The sequence below is a fragment of the Rhincodon typus genome, chromosome 2 (genome assembly GCF_021869965.1).
Source record: "Rhincodon typus isolate 14 chromosome 2, sRhiTyp1.1, whole genome shotgun sequence".
Classification (NCBI taxonomy): Eukaryota; Metazoa; Chordata; class Chondrichthyes; order Orectolobiformes; family Rhincodontidae; genus Rhincodon; species Rhincodon typus.
The window spans coordinates 71,143,651-71,164,150 of NC_063333.1; the positions used below are offsets into that span (position 1 = coordinate 71,143,651).

General features: G+C 37.9%; 1 protein-coding gene across 1 annotated transcript in view; it reads left to right on the top strand.

Moving 5' to 3' along the window:
• The window catches only part of col1a2 (collagen, type I, alpha 2), a 50,961-nt gene extending 30,972 nt beyond the window's left edge, over positions 1 to 19,989 (top strand). The window contains exons 29-52 of the mRNA XM_020515464.2: positions 245 to 298; positions 2,671 to 2,715; positions 2,807 to 2,905; positions 5,034 to 5,141; positions 5,606 to 5,659; positions 5,787 to 5,840; positions 6,026 to 6,079; positions 6,292 to 6,345; positions 6,443 to 6,550; positions 8,202 to 8,255; positions 8,754 to 8,807; positions 9,890 to 10,051; positions 10,169 to 10,276; positions 11,523 to 11,630; positions 11,752 to 11,805; positions 11,906 to 12,013; positions 12,128 to 12,181; positions 13,523 to 13,630; positions 13,733 to 13,786; positions 13,874 to 13,981; positions 16,119 to 16,368; positions 17,337 to 17,527; positions 17,646 to 17,888; positions 19,566 to 19,989. Of these exons, the coding sequence (XP_020371053.1) occupies positions 245 to 298; positions 2,671 to 2,715; positions 2,807 to 2,905; positions 5,034 to 5,141; positions 5,606 to 5,659; positions 5,787 to 5,840; positions 6,026 to 6,079; positions 6,292 to 6,345; positions 6,443 to 6,550; positions 8,202 to 8,255; positions 8,754 to 8,807; positions 9,890 to 10,051; positions 10,169 to 10,276; positions 11,523 to 11,630; positions 11,752 to 11,805; positions 11,906 to 12,013; positions 12,128 to 12,181; positions 13,523 to 13,630; positions 13,733 to 13,786; positions 13,874 to 13,981; positions 16,119 to 16,368; positions 17,337 to 17,527; positions 17,646 to 17,888; positions 19,566 to 19,712 (2,433 nt within the window). The 3' untranslated portion in view covers positions 19,713 to 19,989. The remainder of the gene's footprint in view (positions 1 to 244; positions 299 to 2,670; positions 2,716 to 2,806; positions 2,906 to 5,033; positions 5,142 to 5,605; positions 5,660 to 5,786; positions 5,841 to 6,025; positions 6,080 to 6,291; positions 6,346 to 6,442; positions 6,551 to 8,201; positions 8,256 to 8,753; positions 8,808 to 9,889; positions 10,052 to 10,168; positions 10,277 to 11,522; positions 11,631 to 11,751; positions 11,806 to 11,905; positions 12,014 to 12,127; positions 12,182 to 13,522; positions 13,631 to 13,732; positions 13,787 to 13,873; positions 13,982 to 16,118; positions 16,369 to 17,336; positions 17,528 to 17,645; positions 17,889 to 19,565) is intronic.
• Positions 19,990 to 20,500: the final 511 nt, after the last annotated feature.

Consider the following 20,500-nt stretch of genomic DNA (forward strand, 5'->3'; position numbering starts at 1 on the left):
AACTGATTAAGAAATACATCCAACAGCAGTATCTGTATTATATTTTATTTAAGATTTGATTTTGTTCCGGAGAAGAATGTAGAATAAATTAATTTTCCAAAATTTACTTTTTTTTATTTTTGCACAATAAAGGATTCTATAAATATGCAATACTAGTCTTGTCTGCCAGCTGCACATTTTCACAAATAAAGTCCGTTCTATCTGTTATTGTAGTCCTGAACTGCTTTTCTTTCTGTCACTGTAGGGGATGCCTGGACCTTCTGGTGCTGCTGGAGAACCTGGCAAACCAGGTAATCAGGTAAGACAAGTAATAAATTGCCCATTCCAAGACTTATATGATCTCCATGTATGAACTTCAATCATCTGAAATGTCCGATTCAAAATTATGCCAATATGAACTTTAAAATAACAAACATTATGCCTTTGTTCAAAAAGGTTGTAAAGATCAACCCAGGAATTACAGGCCAGTTAGTTTATCTTTGATGGCAGGTCAACGTCTCAAAACAGTTGTTTGGGTAGAAATAATATTGATATGGGACAATGTGGTTGTTTCAGAAAAGTCAGCATGGATTTCTTAAGATAAAATTGTTCTAACTAACTTGCTGGAGCTTTTAGAAAAGGTAACAAAGAAGGCTGATGAGGGCATGGACTCCCAGAAGGCATTCAATACGGTGCTATGCAACAGACTTGCGAGGGAAGTTATAGCTCATAGAATACAAGGCAACAGTATCAACATGAATGTAAAATTGACCAAGGGATAGGAAACAGAGAATAATAATTAATGGGTTTTTTTGAGCTGGAAGGAGTGGAGTTCCTCAGGACTGAACCCTTGATAAATATATAAATGATCTATATCTTGGTGGTTATGAAAGAGATTCAAAATTTATGGATAACACAAAACTGAGAAGAATTGTAAACTGCAAAGGGAACAGTGTAGAAATTCTGAAGGACATTGACAAATTAGTGGAGTAGATGAATATTTAGCAGATGAAGTTCAGTACAACAGAAGATGCACTTTGATACAAAGAACATGGAGCAGCATATAGAATAAAGGACACTCTCTTGAAGCAGGTTGAGAGACACTTGGATGTACACGTGCATAAATCATTAAAGGCGGTAGTACAGGCAATAAAGGATACAGTGCTCTGGGCCTCATAAATGGGAGCAGAGTGCAAAAGCAGGGAGGTCTGATGAATTTATATAAGACTCTGATTAGACCACAGCTGGAGTATTGTGTACAGTTCTGGTCACCACACTTCAGGAAGGGTGTGAGACACTGGAAAGAATGCAAAATAAATTTACAAGAATAGTCCAGGGATGAGACATTTCAGTTATGAGGTAAGATTGGAGAAGTTGGGACTGTTTTCTTTGGAGAGGGGCGGGCTAAGAGGAGATATGATAGCTGCTTACAGAATCATGACGGATCTAGACAGAGTGGATAAGGAGAAGGTTTTCCTACTTGTAAATGAATCAAAATGCAGAGGCCAGAGTTTTAAAATGATTTGCAAAAGAAGCAAATGTGAAGTGAGAGAAAACTTGTTGATAGAGCAAATAATTATATTCTAGAATGCATGGCCAACAAATGTGGTGGAGGCAGGTAAAATTAAGGCATTCAAGAGAAGGTTGGATAATTATTTAAAGAGAAACAAAGTGCAAGGTTACAGGGAAAAGGCCTTCTTCACTCTTTCAAATGCATCATATCCTTCCTAAAAGTGTGGTGCACAGAACTGTACACAATATTCCAGTTTAGGTCTCTCAGAGCCATATACGAATTCAACATAGCCTCCCTGTTCTTGTAGTCTATGCTCCCGAAAGCCAGAGCAAACACAGTGAGCCAAAGATCATCTTCTGCATCATAACAATTCTGTAAATCTGTGAACTAAACCACACACTATCCAGTCTATTGAGCAAGCATTGGCAGAATACGTCAGGCACAACTTGCTAATGAATATTACCGGAGGTCCATCCCACTCTCATATTGAACCTTAAGAAAATATTATCAGCAAGCTGTCTGCAATTGTAGGTAAAAAATGCTTACCTGGGATACATTTTTAAGGAAACCTTAAAGAGCTAATGGTCTTGTCACTTCATGTTGAGTTCTAATAAGTAATGCTTGCACACTGTATGTGCCATGTGCCACACTATTGAAAATACATCAGATTCCTATCTATGTTATCACACACTGACTTGCATGGATTCATGCGATGAGATTCTAGTTTAGATAAGTATGTCAAATTTACATATTTGCTTTAAGATAAACAAACTTAGTAATAGTCATCCTACATGCACTGTGTATGTTAACCTTTGTTGAAGGATATTGGAGCAGAATTTCATCTCGACTAGCTGTTTGATAATTTACTGCAGTAAATTGCGTGCCTTTTTTAGAACCTGTCTAATTTTCATAGCATTGATTTCAATTGAATTAAAATCAAATGGGTTGAATTCTATGCAAACTATTAATTCTGCCTAGTTACAACCCAGACAGCAAAGCTGAAAATTTACCAATACTTCTTTAGAACTGTGTAATTATAAATCCAAAGGGCTAAATAGCATTCAGAAAATAGCTTCCTCATAATGGGGAAATTTTTATTTTTTCTTTTCTTTACAGATTTTACTTTATAATGCATTTTAATGTTGCAATGTCTTATTAGTATGTCAATTTCTCCACAGGGTCTACGAGGTGATGCTGGCAGTCCTGGTATGATTGGTCCAAGAGTAAGTTTAAGTTTCTCTGTTTTGCACTTTCAGTCTGTTTAATGTGATAACATCATGATTAACGCACCATGGTTCATATTTTCCTGTTTAGGGCGAACGAGGTCTTCCAGGTGAACGAGGCGCTTCAGGTGCACAAGGTCTTCTTGGTCCTCGCGGTACCTCTGGTGCTCCTGGTCTTGATGGTGGAAAGGTAGGGTGAAGCGACAAATCATGTTGAACTACTGATGCCTTCTTTTTAAAAGTTCTCTGAAAACAAGGAGGATACTTGATTTATATCTCAAAATATAATTATCTACAGCGCAAATGTACAACTAATTAGTGATTCTTAGGCTCACACAATAGCTAAGTAGTGGATATCTGATTGCTCACTTTTTAAATTCTAACAGATGACTGTAATACATGAATAGGTTGCCTCCTACACTGAAGCATTTTGATAATTCTACTGAAGTTTGTTTCACTTTAAAAATTATGATACTTGTTAAAATTAATCCATGATATAGATTATTATTGCACCACAAGGAGGGAAGCAAATCGTCTATATTTCCCTTGTCTACATAAAAAATTAAGTAAGTTCAAAGTCAGCATTAAATAATTCTCTGATATTGAAATGGATGTCACTACTTTTTGCACATGCCTATACATTTGATAATGTTCTATCAGGTTTAGGTCAATTATGAATTAACAAGATGAAAATTAATTTTGTTATACCACATGAATTGTTTTCAGCAAAGAAATATATATATCCATAACACTATATTATAAAGGATCATAAATAAAATATATTTAAAGTAGAAGTTTAGACTTAATGAGGTACTATTTTCCAGTATTACACCAACTGTTCTTGTGTTTTATAAATCAAGCTTAAAGCCTAAACTGCCTCTTAAATGTGAGTGTGGAAACCCTGTCAATGTGCCTCACTCCATTTTATCCCAGTGTCAGCTAACCCATGATATTGGATTTAGATTACATTTCTATTGTAAATGTTGTGTCAATACGAAGTGAAACCACTCTGCACTATGAATGCAACCAAAACTTTCAGAGGAAAATCTCCTATAAGTCATTCAAAAATGATACACTTTTCACATTTCCTGACAAGTTTTGAAAAATATGAACTCTTAACTTTTTAAAACTTGAATTCCATCAATATTCAGCCCATGATTTGGTGTCAATTTCTTGATCTATTATCGTATTTGTTTGAAATATTTAAATATAAGCCTCATAACAAAGATACAGTCACCATAGTTCTACTGGACTATAGGGCTTTTCTCAAAAGGGAGAGAGAACTGATGGTGGTTTAACTTGAGGGTTACCACACTTTAGGTGAAGGGAGAGGTTGAAAAGGAGAGTCCTCTTCAGCTGGTGTTGGATTTGAACCCACACTGTTTGCATCACTCTGCATTGCAAGTCAGCCATCAGGCAACTGGACTGACCCACAACATTTAGTAACAACATGACTCAAAGGGGGACCGGTTTACTTTATCCCATTCTTCTATCATAAAGATCTTCAAATTTCATATCATTATCTACCATATCTAAGTTGTGCTAGTAACGTGCTGCGTGTCTTATTGACCATTAGGGCAAAGTCTCCTGATCCCTAGAGGCAGGTTTTGGAATGAAATCAGAAATGAGAGCATTGGGTCATTGACCTGACATGTTCCTCCTTCTGGGCAGTAAGACTTGTCGCAGGGTCAATGTAGCACTGGCTACCTCCCAAGCAATGATGGGTAGCCAATTAATTAAGTGCCTAATTGGGGAATTGGTGGGTACTTTGCTGCAATCCCCCTGGTATAAGAATAAATGTAGGTCTGTGGAAGTTGCCTACAGGCAGCAATCCAATGGACCATGGGAGTGAGAGGCTTCGTACCTCAAAGTCAGGACTGTGAGGATGAAAGATCACAATACATCTAATGCCATTTATCTGGAGGGCTTCCCCTCTCTATTGGCCTCATTTTTATTTTCAAAACTTCATTCACACTTCTGAGGATGCCTCCATTTTGAGGAGCCTTTGTGGTGCCCTGCTGCACCTACCTCTCCCAGCAGGGCTGCTGGCCTTCCACATTCCTCTGATTGTACGTTCAGCCTGGGGACCTGGAAATGACACTAACACTTGAAAACAATCTATCAGCAGAAGATGCCATCATTAACTGTCCAGGGTACACCTGGTATTAGCATCTGGCTTCTTAAATATGCAAATTGGGATCTTATGCTAGAGCTTGAATTCCTTAAAAAGAGGTATCAATGGGTATTGAGTGCTTTAAGTTGGGTTTTGTATTAACTAACTGTCAGAAACTTACCAGTTAATCTTTACTCCTTTTTAGGGTGAAGTTGGTGCGACTGGTCTGCCTGGTGCTGTAGGTGCCCCAGGTGCTCAGGGTGCACCAGGTGAGAGAGGTGCTGCTGGCGCTGCTGGTATCAAAGGTGAAAAGGTAATTTTTAAAAAATATTCTCAATATATTTTTAAACAATATAAAGATATTTTCTATTTTCCTTTCAGTGGTGCCTAAATTTCTAACAGATTCATATTGTAGCCTTCTATAGGCCTTGCTTTCTTCAATAGAATACACTACCACCAATTTAAATAAGAACTGTTGAAACTCAGTCATGTGTTCTGTGCTTCATATTAGACACTTTATAATTATGGCTCATTCTATGTGTTTCAACCTTTTAGTATCTTTTTAATGATTTAAAGATACATTATAGTGGAAGCATAAACAGAGCAAATTCAACTGGTGGTCACAAGATATAATCCACAAAGAAGTATAACATTATTAGCAGTTTTAAGACAATTCTTTAAAGAATTCATCAAGATATTAAGCACCAATATATGTTGTTATTTCTTATAGCTGCATTATCTTGTATACTGTCTAACTCTGATTATATGTTTTTATAGGGCGATGTAGGTCCATCAGGTCCTCAAGGAAGTCCAGGTCCAGATGGCGCACGGGTAAGTGCCCAATAATTGTTCTCTGCAATAAAGTTAAGCATTTCATACCACTGTATCTGCAAGTACACACCAGCCAAACCTAAACTTATTCATTTTGTCCAAACATTTTCAAATTTCTTTCTGATAGGGTGTTGCTGGTCCTGGTGGTCCTCCTGGCCCCAGTGGTCCTCCTGGTGATAGGGTAAGTTTCTGAAACTTACATGATCTTTCTATTAATGTCACCATCATCCATGTAATGCATTGCTGTTTTTATAATTCACATACATATCATCATTGTTCTCGTCAATGTCGCAATGCTCGTAATATTTTTCACATCTATAACTTTTTGTAACCATCATCGACTGACTTACAGCTTCTTCTTTTCAGGGTGAATCTGGTGCTTCTGGTCATCATGGTCCAGCTGGTCCTCGTGGTGCTCCAGTAAGTAAAATAAAAGCAATATGTGGTAAAATGAATTTAGACTGAGCTTCTGTTGTTTTATTTTCTTTTATCCATGTTATCAGTTGTCGACAATGCAATGAAGAAAATGTCTAGTGTAATTAAAAGTAATAGAAATGACACATTTCAATCAGGCTGCTGTGTGAAAAGAAGCATGGGCAATAAAACTATTGGTTTGGTTTTTCTCTACCTAGGGTGAACGTGGTGAAGCTGGTCGTGCTGGTCCCCCTGGATTTGCTGGTCCACCTGTGAGTTTCAAAACTTCCTTTTATCTTACTTTAAATACTTTTATTCTTTTTAAAAACATAAGCCTTTAAAAATGCTCACTGCTTTCTTCTATGATAGGGTGCAGATGGACATTCTGGAGCTAAAGGTGAGAAAGGTGTCACCGGTCCCAAAGGAGAGGGCGGTCCTCCTGGTCCTGCCGGTCTAGCCGGTGCTGCCGGTCCTCCAGTAAGTATCCTGACTAAAAGTCATTCAATTAAAGAGTAATTCTACCTTAACTAGTTGACAATTCATTCTCGAATATTTTACTTCTTTGTATCAATATCATGTTTAAAATGATATAAATCATCTGGCATTAAAATGGGCAGTGGTCAGGCATAATACATCCCTGGCCAATGTTCTGCCACCACAATCCCCATTACTGTAACTAACACAGTGGGGTAAACAACAGAAAAGCCCTGCCTGAACCATCCAAAATATAAGATCATTTTGGTCCACCTTGAGATACTCTTGGCTGAGGATCAAATATTATCTGGGATTATGATCCTAAGGATATTGAAATAAATTGTTCAGATGCTAAAAGGCACAACTTACCTGAACAAAATTATGCGCAGCATATGATTTGGATTGCTATCCAGACAAATGTTTAATTGTCTTACGTATGCCTCAATACCTTATCTATGTCATTTACCCTTTCATATTTATACGTGAATGATCGAAAGAATTTATATTTTTAAAGTAGAAACCTTTGTAAGTAGAGAAACAGAAAGTGAGTTTTGTCATATTATTTCAGCATTATTCTGTAGACTTGTTTAATTCTCAATTCTGTGCCCCATAATGAGCACACTGCAACATAATAGGCAATGGAATTTTGGCAGCATTAATCTTGTCCAATGCCTTTTTATTGTGCTAGAGACCCACTTAGGTTATGAAATTTGTATATGTCACTTCAGTACAGCTGTATCCTAAGGCAATTTCACTGGAACAATTGTGGGTTGGGGCACTGATGAAGAGCATAAAGGTACAGAGTGATATCACCGAACTGCAGAATGGTACTATTCCATACAAGCGCCTGGTTTGCCAGGCAGGGAAAAGGATAAGTGAGCAAAGTTGGCATCTGTAGGGGAGTTCTTGGGGTTGCATGAGTCATATGAAAGTTGACATTTCACTATCTTCCATGAAGGCTAGATTTTCCTCTTCGCTGTTATCATTAGCAAAGGTACCATGTGCAGGAATTCCACCTGCCTGTTTGAACACATCACTGACTCCAGTGAACTTTCTTCTGCTAGTTTCATTGAAATATATTGGGTTGTTCCCCCTACGGGACTCATAGGGGACAATTTCCCCTTCTGTGGAGGTAGCAAGAAGGGGAGATAATGTGGTGTGTTGGTCCTGAAGAGAAATTTGTCCCTTTCTCACCAGTAATTCCAATGACTTTTACTGTAATTGGTAGTGCTGTATCCAAGTATAGCATAGGTCTTAAATCAGTAGATATATGAGATCTCCTAGAGTCTTGCAATTTAACTGCAAATTTGCAAGGGACTATACTTGAATATAGCTCCACTTGTTTCTTCAATGCTTTTAAAGTCCTGGCTTGCTTGTCCGATCTGATCTTTATCTGAATAGAGCAGTTATAAATAAAATTTCAATTCAGCACACATGCAAACAATAATATTGCAAATTGTACAATTTGGATTTAGACACTGTTATGACTGGGTGAAATTAGGTGATCAGCTACACTATTTCCAACCTTCTCAAAGTAGGTAGTATGAATTTTCTGCAGTACTCAGGAAATGAGCTGTTTGTAACTACCTTATGCAATATTAGTTATCACTATTTACAATTCCATGTTCATAATTATTTGTATTTCTCTTCTTAGGGTCCCGCTGGAGCTTCTGGTCTACAAGGACCTGTTGGTTCCATTGGGCCAGCAGTAAGTAACTAATAATTATACCACAAACATTTATTTGAATAGATTGGGTCTATATTCTGTCGAGTTTACAAAATAAGAGGTAATGTCATAAAAAATGAATAACTATTTGAGGGTTTGACAGGCTAGATGTGCAGAATTTTTTTTTCCCTTGATCTAGCATTCATAGACCCAGGATAAGCTATTCAGCCAATTTGAACAGAGATAAGGAAAACATTATTTGCTGAGAGGTTGTGAATCTTTAGAATTCTGCACACCAGAGAGCCATGGGTCCTCAATCAGTGAGCATAGCCAAAACTAAGATGGAAAATTTTGGGCTCTAACAGATATAAGGAATAAAGTGGGGAAATGGAGCTGATGTAAAAATTCACCAATAATCTTTTTCAAAGGTGGGGTTAGCTATGGGGTGGTAAGGCCTAATGTTGCTTTTATTTGATCAATTTGTGAAATGTGCCTTGGTCTATAAATGACTAATTTCAGCAACTGTTTTACATTTCCTAGGGTATGACAGGTTTCCCTGGCCCAGCTGGGAGAGCAGGTGCACCTGGTCCAGCAGTAAGTACTTTTTCCTATTTCATATCTGCACCTTCTCTCTGAATAAGCAAAGTATTCAACTTTGACACTGTGATTAAACTGATACACAGCATTCAGTGGCTTAAGTTACTGAAAGCAATTATATCTGGTACTGGTGAATACAGCAATATATGTCTGACTTCACACAGTGATAACTTTAGGGTATGATGGTAAAAATATCAAATCTAGACTAAAGATTTATTTTACAAAGTCAAAACTAGTATCAGTTGTACATTAATGGTGATTCTGTGTTCAATTAAATAAATTGGATCTGAGGGTAATTAAGAAAGACATGTTGATTTATTATTTCACTATTTGCAGCTATCCTCAGCATTATGTCTCAACTTAATTCACTATATCTAAATTTTCAACCAATGGGGATTGAATTAAGGCCACACAGATGTTGAACTCTTCCTGCATGTAGTGAATTTTCTCTTGGGTTAAACTGTTAGCCTAATTACCAGAAAGAAAGAAGGTCCCATGTCAGGGTGGTAGAAGAAAGAAAAATTGCAAAAGAAGCAAGTGCCAACATCATTCTTCTTGTCAAAAAATGAAATATTACAGATATTTAAAATCTGAAACATAGGTAGAAAATACTGAAAGTTCTCAGCAGGTGGGCAGTATCAGTAGGGAAAGGAAGGTAGGATTAACATTGCAACTGTATAATTATTTAACCAATTCTGCTACAGGATCATAAACTTGGAATATTGGCCCTATCTCCCTTTTTGCACTGATGTTGTCCAATATGCTTAGTGTTTCCAGTATCTACACTTGTTTTGTTAATTTCAAAGTTCTTGTTCCTGCTTAAAATATTGACTTTGCTAAATAATCATGGAGTTGACTGTACAAATTTCAGGTTGTTTTAACAATGTATTGTAAAGATGTCATCCAATAGCAGAGTAGGCCCATATGTGGGGTTTTGTTCTTGGAATACATACTCTGTAAATATGTCATAGAGTATACACCTTTGGCAACATTTTTTGACGAGATGAACAATAGAAAATAAGCAGGCATCAAAAGTTGCAATCAAGAATATAAGTGATGAATGCATTGCTCTTTTATAGGGTCCTCAAGGTCCACAAGGTCCAGCTGGTCCAATTGGTAATCCTGGCCCACAAGGTCCAAGAGGTGATTCAGGTCCACAAGGCCGTTCGGGTTCATCAGGTCCTTCTGGTGTACAAGGTCCTGCTGGAGAGAGGGGTGCCTCTGGTGAATCAGGTCCTGCTGTAAGTTACTTTGAACCAGTAGTAAAGTAACTATTTAAAGGACATATAATTATAATTTCCATTACTTCACTCAATAAACATTGTTACTTATCCACTTTTGTTAATATTTCTGTACAGGGTCCTGCAGGCACTATTGGTCCTCAAGGCTTCCTTGGTGCACCAGGTACACTTGGTCTTCCAGGTGCTAGAGGTGAATTTGGTCTCCCAGGTGTCTCAGGTCCTGGTGTAAGTATCTCATTTCACAAAGCAGTACCTTCTTAAACAATTCAGTTAATTAGTGTCAGCGTATGTTCATACATTCTATAAATCTGCTTGGAACAAATAGAAAAAAACTATTATCAGTTTTAACTATGAACCTATGCCTGGTCATAATAAAATTCAGATTTAAAAATCCAAGAATTCCCATCAAGAAAGTACATGGGGAAAATTATCCCCTATGTATGCCAGTACAAGTTTGTGGCAGGTCGTTCATTTAGGCTTTGCAGACATAGTGATAGGTTTTGAGGTAATTGTTGCAAGCTGGGTTATTCTTCACAACTGTTTTAGAGTGGGTTGTTGTTCCCTTAAAATTAGAGCTGCTTGGTCCTGTCTTCTACTAGAGTAAATAAAACACTTAAGGGATAATTTTAACTCCTTCAAAACCTGTCTACTTCTGCAAAGTTAAAATCAGGTCTCTATTATCTGAACCATTAAGTTGGAAATACAGGATTTCTCAAGCGAAAAAAGAAGCATCAACAGGTAACCCTAGCCAGGAATCATGAATTGACAGCCTTAATCTTCTCCCCATTCATTTAAATGGATAGAAAATCAGGGCCTGAAATTCCTTGAAAAATACTCTCTGTGTTCCTATCTGGGAATTCCTGAATATTTAATCAGCCTGTAAGCTTACTTCATTTCTTTCAGATATATTACTGTTGCTACTAATTTCGAGAACAAAATAAGCACATTTTTATTTGTATTGAAATATTGTGGTATGTGTGTAAAAAGAGAGATCAATCTGAAATTTCAATATTAAATATCAATATATATTTTTTTAGATGCTTTCAACATCTGTTGCCTTGGAATTTGTAATGAAACAATATTTTAAAAACTATATTCCTCTAATTTAACAATCTCAGGCTAGGACTTTTTTTTTAGTAGTAAACACATTCTGGCTTTCACAATTAGGCATTGACAGGAGACAGCTATTTATAAAATTTACACCTTTAAGTCATAATAGCCCTGATATTTCATGAAGGTGTTACCCATTTATTATCATAATTTCAATTGAAGACTAACAAGAGACCATAGAGATAATATGTAAACAGCTGTTCATCTGATTTCTTCTGGGAGATTGGTTAGAACATCTGCAGTATTTCCTTTGAATTGAGTGTTGTAACGCTTTCTTTGTTTATGAAATATTACACTTTCTGATAGAAGTGATCTCACTCAGATACTTGCATATTTAATCTTATTTGCTATTTGTTTCTAGGGTCTACCTGGTCCAACTGGTCTTGCAGGAGCCCCTGGACAACGTGGTCCTGCTGGTGCAGTTGGTCCTAGCGGTCTGACTGGTCAACATGGTGAAAATGGCCGTGATGTAAGTAACAAAATAGGTCACTTTTGTCAATGTTTTTATTATGTACATGATACCCTGAATGAGTAAATAATACATGTACAACATTTCATGATCATGGTTTATCCTTTCTTTTACTTTTAAGGGAAATCCTGGCAGTGATGGTCCTCCTGGACGTGCTGGCCTTCCTGGATCTAAGGTATGTGCAGTCTTAAAGTTTATCCTTAATAACTTTGTAGGTTTCGAATGAATATGACTTATCTTCATGAATTTTTTTTGTCTGTTTCTCTTGTATTCAGGGCGAACGCGGTGATGCTGGTAGGATTGGCTCTGCTGGTGCTGTTGGTCAACCTGGTGCTCATGGTCCTGCTGGTCCTGTTGGCAAGGCTGGCAACCGTGGTGAGGCTGTAAGTTTACAATTTTATTTTCCTTTCAGTCAAGGAGGTGTGTAATAGTAAGTTGATGTTCCACATTTTGTAATTTATAAATAAAAATACTTCTTTATTTCCTTTTACATTAAGGGTGCAGCAGGTTCAACTGGTCATGTTGGTCCATTGGGTCCAAGAGGTCTTGCTGTGAGTACATGTTTAAGCTGCTGTAATTACATTCATATTAAGACAGAAAGGTTAGATGATGCAAGCTTGAAAATGTCTCCCCTATGCATAAATAAACAACCATTTTGCAGGCAGTCAAGAGTGCTTTGGATGGTGATTTAAAAGAGGTAGCATGCAAGGTTGTAGGAGTGTGCGAGAGGATGGCACTAAGCCATGATGCTCATTCAGAGAGGTGGTGCAGACCTTATGGAATGAATGGACTTCTCCTGCACTGTAACAATTCTGTGATAAAATTCTTTGAAGTGATGTGGAGAATGAAAGGTTTGGAGATGTTGAGTCTGATGTTATGTTGGATTTCTGGAGGTTTTCCAAAGGAGCAGCAGGGGCCTGCATCCGCAACAAATTGCATCTCGAACTTTGGCAATGTAATGATATAATTGACTGGGCATTTCTAACTCTGCCATCTCACTTTTCACTGCTAATCTTACTGGGATTTTCACTTACAATGGTACTCCAAAAATCTGCCCTGGATTTTGTACCAGAATTCCTCTCAAACAGAACAGTCTATAGGAAGGCAACAGGACAAAGAAGAGCAAAGAAGAGTAGGGAGGCTATACTTCAGTTATATAGGGCACTGGTGAGACAGCATCTGAAGTACTGTGTACAGAATTGGTATGCTTATTTCAGAAAGTTTTCACACATTGAAAGCAGTTCAGAGAAGCTTTACTGGACTAGTATCTGGAAAGGACAGGTTGTCTTATGAGGAAAGGTTGAACAGGCTAGGCTTGTATCTGCTGGAGCTTAGAAGAGTTTGAGGCAACTGTTTTGAAATATATAAAATCCTGAAGGTCTTTACAAGATAGATATGGAAAAGATATTTCCTCTTATGGGAGAATCTAGAACTAGGGACTACTTTTGAAAATTTCGAGGGCTACCTATTTAAAACGAAGTTGAAGAATTTTATTCTTTCAGACCGTTGTCTTTGAAACTCTCTTGCTGATAAGGTTGTGCAAACAAAGTCCTTGAATATTGCTGAGACATAGGTAGATTGATTCTTTTTACAAGGGTTATCCAAGGTTGGCAGAATGGAGTTTAAGGTTACAATCAGACCAGCCACGACCTTATTAAACAGCAGGGCAGACTGGATGGTCTGGATAGCCCTACTGCTGTCACTGATTCGTATGTTTGTAATAGGCAAGTGTTCTTTGTACTGCAATGAACCCAGCAATTAGGTCCAGAGCTATAGCTTCACTCACTACTGCTAGAAATAAAGACCTAGTGAAGGTCTTACTTCGTAATTTTTTTTCTACTTCTTCCTCATATAGAATCAATCACTAAGTAATTTAGTTGTTCTTTTTGTAGGGCCCACAAGGTCCACGTGGAGAAAAGGGTGAAACTGGCTTTGCTGGTGTCAGAGGCCTGAAAGGATTACGTGGACCCGGTGGCTTGCAGGGTCTTCCTGGTGTTGCTGTAAGTAATCTCAATGATTCTTCAGATTCCCCCTTTACACTTTTTTTTTAACCCTCCTATTATCAGTGATAAAATTCCTGATTTTTTTCCTTTCCTTTCCAGGGTATTTCTGGTGAACCTGGTGGTCATGGTCCTGCTGGTCCTTCTGGCCCAAGAGTAAGTTAATAAAAAGTAGTTTCAAATTCAAAGAATTGAGAACAGCACACTAACAATGAAATAAACTACTCTATTTGTTCTATCCAGGGCCCAGCTGGACCTGCTGGTCCTCCTGGTAAAGATGGTGCAGCTGGACATGCTGGCCCTATGGGTCCAGTTGGTCATCGTGGTCGTGCTGGTGATGTTGGTCCTATGGTAAGTTGAAACTTATTGGCAGCTGAGTGTATTTTTATTTTTTTTTAAGTTTGTATTTTGAGGACAACTTCACTGTTGATTATATGGCGTAATGAACTTTGACAGTACATAGAATTATGTAGGCCATTCAGTGCAACCAAATTCTTGTTCTCCACTTAAGCCTCCTCCTATCTTTCCTCAACCAAAGATATTACCTTAACCCTATAATTTCCCCTTAAATCCATCTATACAATTTGCATCAATGCTCCCAGTGCCAGCAAGTTCCACATTCTTATTAGACTTTAGTTAAAGAAGTTTCTTCCGAATTCCCAGTTGGATTTTTTGGAGACTTTCTTATAACAAGGTACACAGAAATGCTCTTCCCTAAAAGAGGGAACTTTATTTCTATTTGCAGTCTATCAAGACCATTCATAATTTCAAATATTTCTGTTCAATCATCCCTCAACTGTCCTAATTCAAGAGAAAAAAATACACAGCCTTTCATTTCTTGTCTGACATTTAGGTCTATGCATTTCTGAGCTTGGAGCAGGATGGTATAGTCAGCTTCTTAAAGGCTACAGGCTGGCCAAGAAGAAAGATGAGGAATGGTTTCCCTCTTCTCCTGTCAATTAGAGTGTTGTTTGTGACGTTGATGAGAGCTGTTTTGATACTGTTGAAGGAACAAAAATGTAATTGGTAGTATTCAAACATGGAGTTTCACAAAAGAGTTTGGAGGTGATATCATGTTCAAGGACTTTGGAGATGAAGGGAGGTTGGAAATGGGATGGTAAATGCAAGGGCTTTATTGAGGGAGGGGAGGGATGATGACAGTCTAAATGAGAGGAATGGCATCTATAGAGAAAACATCAATAAGAACCATTGAAAATGGCAGCAGAAGTAGGCCATAAGTTTCTAGCAATTAATGTTTGAGATCATGGTAGAGTGCAGGGAAGAGGGCATAAGAAAATGATTTACAGTGGACAAAAGAAGCAGGAGGTCATCTTTATACTCTATGATGATCCTGTAATAGTGACAGTTTTAGTAGACAAATGTAGGCCCAATTGTGAATAATATGGTTCTGCCAATTCTAACAACAGATGACTATGTCTTCATCAAGTCTGTTTATACCAGATTTGAATGAGCAGGGATGAGTACCATACTTGGGTAAAAGGGCAACTTGTGACAGTAATGGTTTCCTTAGGATCTAGGGTTCAGCACAGCAGCAGTAGGAGGACCGAAGATGAGACAGCTGGGAATTTGAAAGGATATCTGTAAATAAATTGGAGGATATTTCATTCCATGGGTGATATCGTAGAAGGTAGCGTTGAGGTGTGATATAAGGAAATGATCAAAATTGGCCTTGTCTGTGATTGATATAATCAAGTGATAAAAATGTGACCTGGTGGGAAAGATTTAGGTTTGATAAGAGGGCAATGAACTCAAAGGACAGGGAGCAGGTGCAGACACAGACTGAAGAAAGCAGTGAGGATATCTTGGTGACAATAGTCTTATCATACTTGCGAGGGCAACAGAGAATGAAGATTTGAAATTGAAGGAAAAAGTGGAACAAAGTGAGATGTTCAAGGAAGGAGAAAGTGTCAGAGGAATAGGTGGAGAGGCCAAGATCTGATCAGGTGATAACACATCCCAGCACAGCAGTCTTGAGGGGACAAATGGTGGAAGATGTATCAGGTCATGATGTTTCATTAGGGAAAATGTCATCACCTCTAAACCAATTTCCGTTAAGGTTGTGATACCAAAGCATCAGTCACAATAGGTTCATAGTTGGCAAGAGCCTTGTTCACTTGTGTGAACTGCCATGGAGTATTATGGATCTGCCTCATTCAGGCATTTGATCACCAAGGCATCAACAGCCAGTTGGACTTGTTGAACAGATCAACAGACATATCATCTTGAAAACTGTAGAATCACCTAAAGTCTTTGTGAGTAGAATTGTACAATGATAGCAGAGAATCACATACAAGTAATTTCTGATGCAAAATGAGTCAACTGAAAATAGGCAAATGACTCGTAAACAACAAGGTGCAGAGCTGGATGAACACAGCAGGCCAAGCAGCATCATAGGAGCAGAAAGGCTGACGTTTCAGGCCTAGACCCTTCATCAGAAATGACTCGTAAACCTTGCTTTCTTTTTTAGGGTCCCCCTGGTCCACCAGGACCTCCCGGTCTCCCAGGCCTTGCTGGCAGTCATTATGAAGTGAGCTACAATCATGAATATTATAGAGCTGACCAACCAGCTGCAGTAAGAGAGAAAAATCTTGAAGTTGATGCCAAACTGAAAGTTCTGACCAATCAGGTTGAGAACATCCGCAGTCCTGAAGGCTCAAAGAAAAATCCTGCTCGCTCATGTCGTGACCTGAGACTCAGCCATCCAGAATGGAAGTCAGGTATGTTCATGCACAAAATGACTACATGTTTCAGAGTATTTTATGTTTTAAAAAAATCATTAAATATACCCTGCAGAATGGTACATTATAACTCAAGGTCATAATGTTAGTATCTGATCGGTGCTGAGTGAGCTAATTCAGCCACTGGGGAGAAGTTATAATTGGCTCCTGTCCTTAGTCGAGGAAAAAGGAAAGTTATGCAACATTCTAATTCCTAATTGCTATTCATTGATCTGAGCTGGAAAATTACAGACATCAGATAAGTTAATTAAGTTTCATTTTGATGTTTGCTACCTTTTGCTAACAATCATCTTGTAGCTGTCACATGAAAAATGACCAGTTGAGCAAGGTGTCATGGGACACATACAAAATTAAAGAAATTGGAATAAATTCTTATTTTAATTCATTCAAGGGATGTGGACATTGCTGGCTAGGCCAATGTTTATTGACCATCCCTAGTAGCCCTTCAGAAGCAGGTAGTGAGCTACCTTCTTGAACAGCTGCAGTCCATTTGAAAGTAAAATGTATTTATGTTATTTCTACGCCTTCAATAGGAACTACATCTAAAACTTTACCTGATTATTTTTGAGTAATGGAGAAAAAAATGAAAATGTTATTTTATACCTTATTAAGTTCTGGAATCACTGGAAACTATGAATTTCAGATCCATTTATGTAAAGTATATTTCAGGTTTGTGTATCTTCTTTAAAAGTTTTAATAGGAGTTAATTATGACATACAGAAACAGAAGTTGCTGGAAAAGCTCAGCAGGTCTAGCAGCATCTGTGAAGAAAATACCAGAGTTAACGTTTCGGGTCCGGTGACCCTTCCTTCACAGATGCTGCCAGACCTGCTGAGCTTTTGTTCCTGATTTACAGCATCTGCAGTTCTTTAGGTTTTTATTTGTTAATTATGATGTGCTGCTCGAGCAACAAGAAAAGCCTTATTGCTGCACTTTTCCAAATTTAGGATACTATTGGATCGATCCAAATCAAGGATGTATCATGGATGCCATCAGAGTTTACTGTGACTTTGTATCAGGCGAGACTTGTGTACATGCCAACCCAGACATCATTGAACGCAAGAACTGGTGGAATAGCAAGAATACCAAAGAACAGAAACACATTTGGTTTGGTGAAACTATCAAAGATGGTGTGCAAGTAAGTACAACGCAGATCTAAATTATGAAGAATATTTCATCCCCTTGCGGAAAAAAGTCTATGCAACATATTGAAATTTTGGGAGACAGCTATCTTACCTTGATTCTCTTTGTTCTAGTTCACTTACAATGATGAACATATTACCCCACTTGTTATGGGTACCCAGCTGACCTTCCTGCACCTCCTCTCCAATGAAGCTTCACAGAATATCACCTACCATTGTAAGAACAGTGTAGCATACATGGATGAGGAGACTGGAAGCCTGAAAAAGTCAGTTATCCTGCTTGGTTCCAATGATGTTGAACTCCGAGCTGAAGGTAACAGCAGATTCACTTACAGCGTTCTGGAAGATGGATGCACGGTAAGACATGGCTACTTGTTTTATCACTATTTGAGTCCAAGTACACTCATTGTTGCTGTGAGCAGAGTAGTAAAGCACTACAATCTCCAGGAATCAAACTGTAAACACTGATGCAAACTTTTTCATTGGTGGATATTTTTTCTTTACCCCTATCCAATGGTCCTGTAAATGCATATATGGCAATTCAGCAGCCTAGAAGGTACCACACAGATTCTGTTCCAAATTAAATATTTTGTACATGTGACATAATGGCATCATACATTGAAAAAGCTGATCTTACATAATAAGTTTTTACAGGGAACATAACTCCTAAATCAGAATTTCCAGTAAAGGTTCTAGAAGTAGGATACTGCTTTTCTTTGTCTTCCACTGATTAACTTCTATTTTTGTGACTTAATCAAATCTTTATTTATACTATTAATTGAACAAAGAAAATTTGACCTTAAAGCCACAATTATTTTAACATTAATCTCAAAGACAAACCAGCCTTCTCGCTGCTTTTACACATCTGTTCTTTTCATCCAATTGCATTAAACAAAGCACTTGCAGTGAAACCCACGCCTTAAAATGTGCTCCTTAATTTCTCATTGCTCCAAGCTCTCTTTATTCTCAAATCATGGAAATTGTGATGATCTCTTAACAGAGATCAGTATGGCAAAGTAAAGTGAAAATCAAATGTTGAGCATTTTGTGCATTAATTAAATATATCCTATAAAACAAAGCTTCTTAATCACAAAAGAAACTGCAAAACACAAAACTGTGTATGAGTAAACTTGTGCTTATATTAGCAAGCTGCTGGTACCACCAACAATAAACACGCTAAATAAAATGACCTACATACATGTTTGAAACATTTGGTAGATTAATAGCATGAATGTACAATAGGACTGTGTAATTTTTGGAAGGAGATTTTAAATACATGCTTTCTGTCTATTCCATTATATATTGAATGAGGAACAATGTGGCAACATGCTGGCACAGTGGTCAGCACTGCTGCCTTCACGGTGCCAGGGACCTGTGTTCAATTCCAGTCTTGGGTGATGTGGAGTTTGCACATTCTCCCCAGGTCACTGCTGGTGTTCTGGCTTCCTCCCATAGTCCACAGATGTGCAGGTTATATGGATTGTCCATGGTAAAATGGGGGAGAGGGGTTGTAGAGATGTGGGGATCTGAACGGGATGCTCTTCAGACGGTTAGTGCAGACTCAATGGGCTGAATGGCCCCTTTCTGTACTGTAGGGATTCTAAGTAAATTGAAGCATAATGTCAATAAAATATAAGACTCCTTCCAAGGATGTATCTAATAATTTTGCCGTGATTTTCATATCAGAAGTCGGTAAAAGAGGGCCAAAGTAAATGTCAACTGCCACCCCCTACACATCTGCACTGCCACCCTCCTGCTGTACACCACCACAACCCTCGACCCAATCTGGGCAATTCTAGCTCCTAGACCTCATCTGCAGGTCCCTGATCAGTTGTTCATTCAAAACCAACAGGCAGTGGCAGCAGTGCAGGAGCGGAATCTCAGATGAGCAGCGATAAACTCATTCCTTTTCTGATCTGTTTAGTTTAGAATGCCAAAACAAGTATCAATTATAACCCATGTCATCTTTACCATTCTATCAAACAGATATGCATTGTCTCTAAATAACCATTTATTCTGTTTTATTTGTAATAGAGACATACTGGTGAATGGAGTAAGACAGTCATTGAATACACTACACGGAAAACACCTCGCCTGCCATTTATAGACATTGCACCTATGGATATTGGTGGCCCTGAACAAGAATTTGGTTTGGACATTGGCCCAGTCTGTTTCAAATAAATGAACTTGAGCTAAATTAGAATACTCTCCGCATTTTTTCTTTTATTTTTTACTGAATGCTGACTCATTCCATGTCTTCTGCTCATCCACTTGCTTAAGTTCTGGGCTTAAAGAGAAGTAGGAAGTCCAAAATAAAAAAACAAACATTGTTTTCCCCGTGCAATTTTAATGCAGTTCCCAACAACTTGGAACTTTCAAGAAATTATTGCAGGTGAAATCTTGCCCTGAAGGTTTAAATCACGAATAATGGAAAGTAAATAAAAGAACGTGAAAACGAGTGTCATCTGTAGTCTTGAATATTTTTCAAAGAGGAAGTTTAAAACCACAGCTTCCCAAGGTTTAAACTACCTCATATACTTAATTTAAAGTATTAAACACAATTTCTTTCTCAAAGTTAACTGTGGTACTTGGGGTTCAAATCATTTTGTAAAGGTGCTAAGTGGTATTGAATTGTGCAGATACCGTACTTGAAGTACTGATTGTGGTGCTAAATGAATGTCCCATGCCATCACTGAGACTGTCACAATGTGAGGCCACATTTCCAGTGCTGTATAAAGTTGTACAGTAGTTTTATTTCTTAGTAGACTCCATTCATTATTACCGTGGAATCCTCTTGTCTATTCCCAAATTAAACATGTGGATAACTTACTTGCCATTTCCATCTCATTACTTCAGGTGTTCATGCTTTTAGCCATGCACTTTCACTCCAACTGAATGGAAAAAGGAGGCGACAGTTCTAAAATCAAAATAATAAAAACTAAAAATGTTCCTATTTTGTATATGTGACA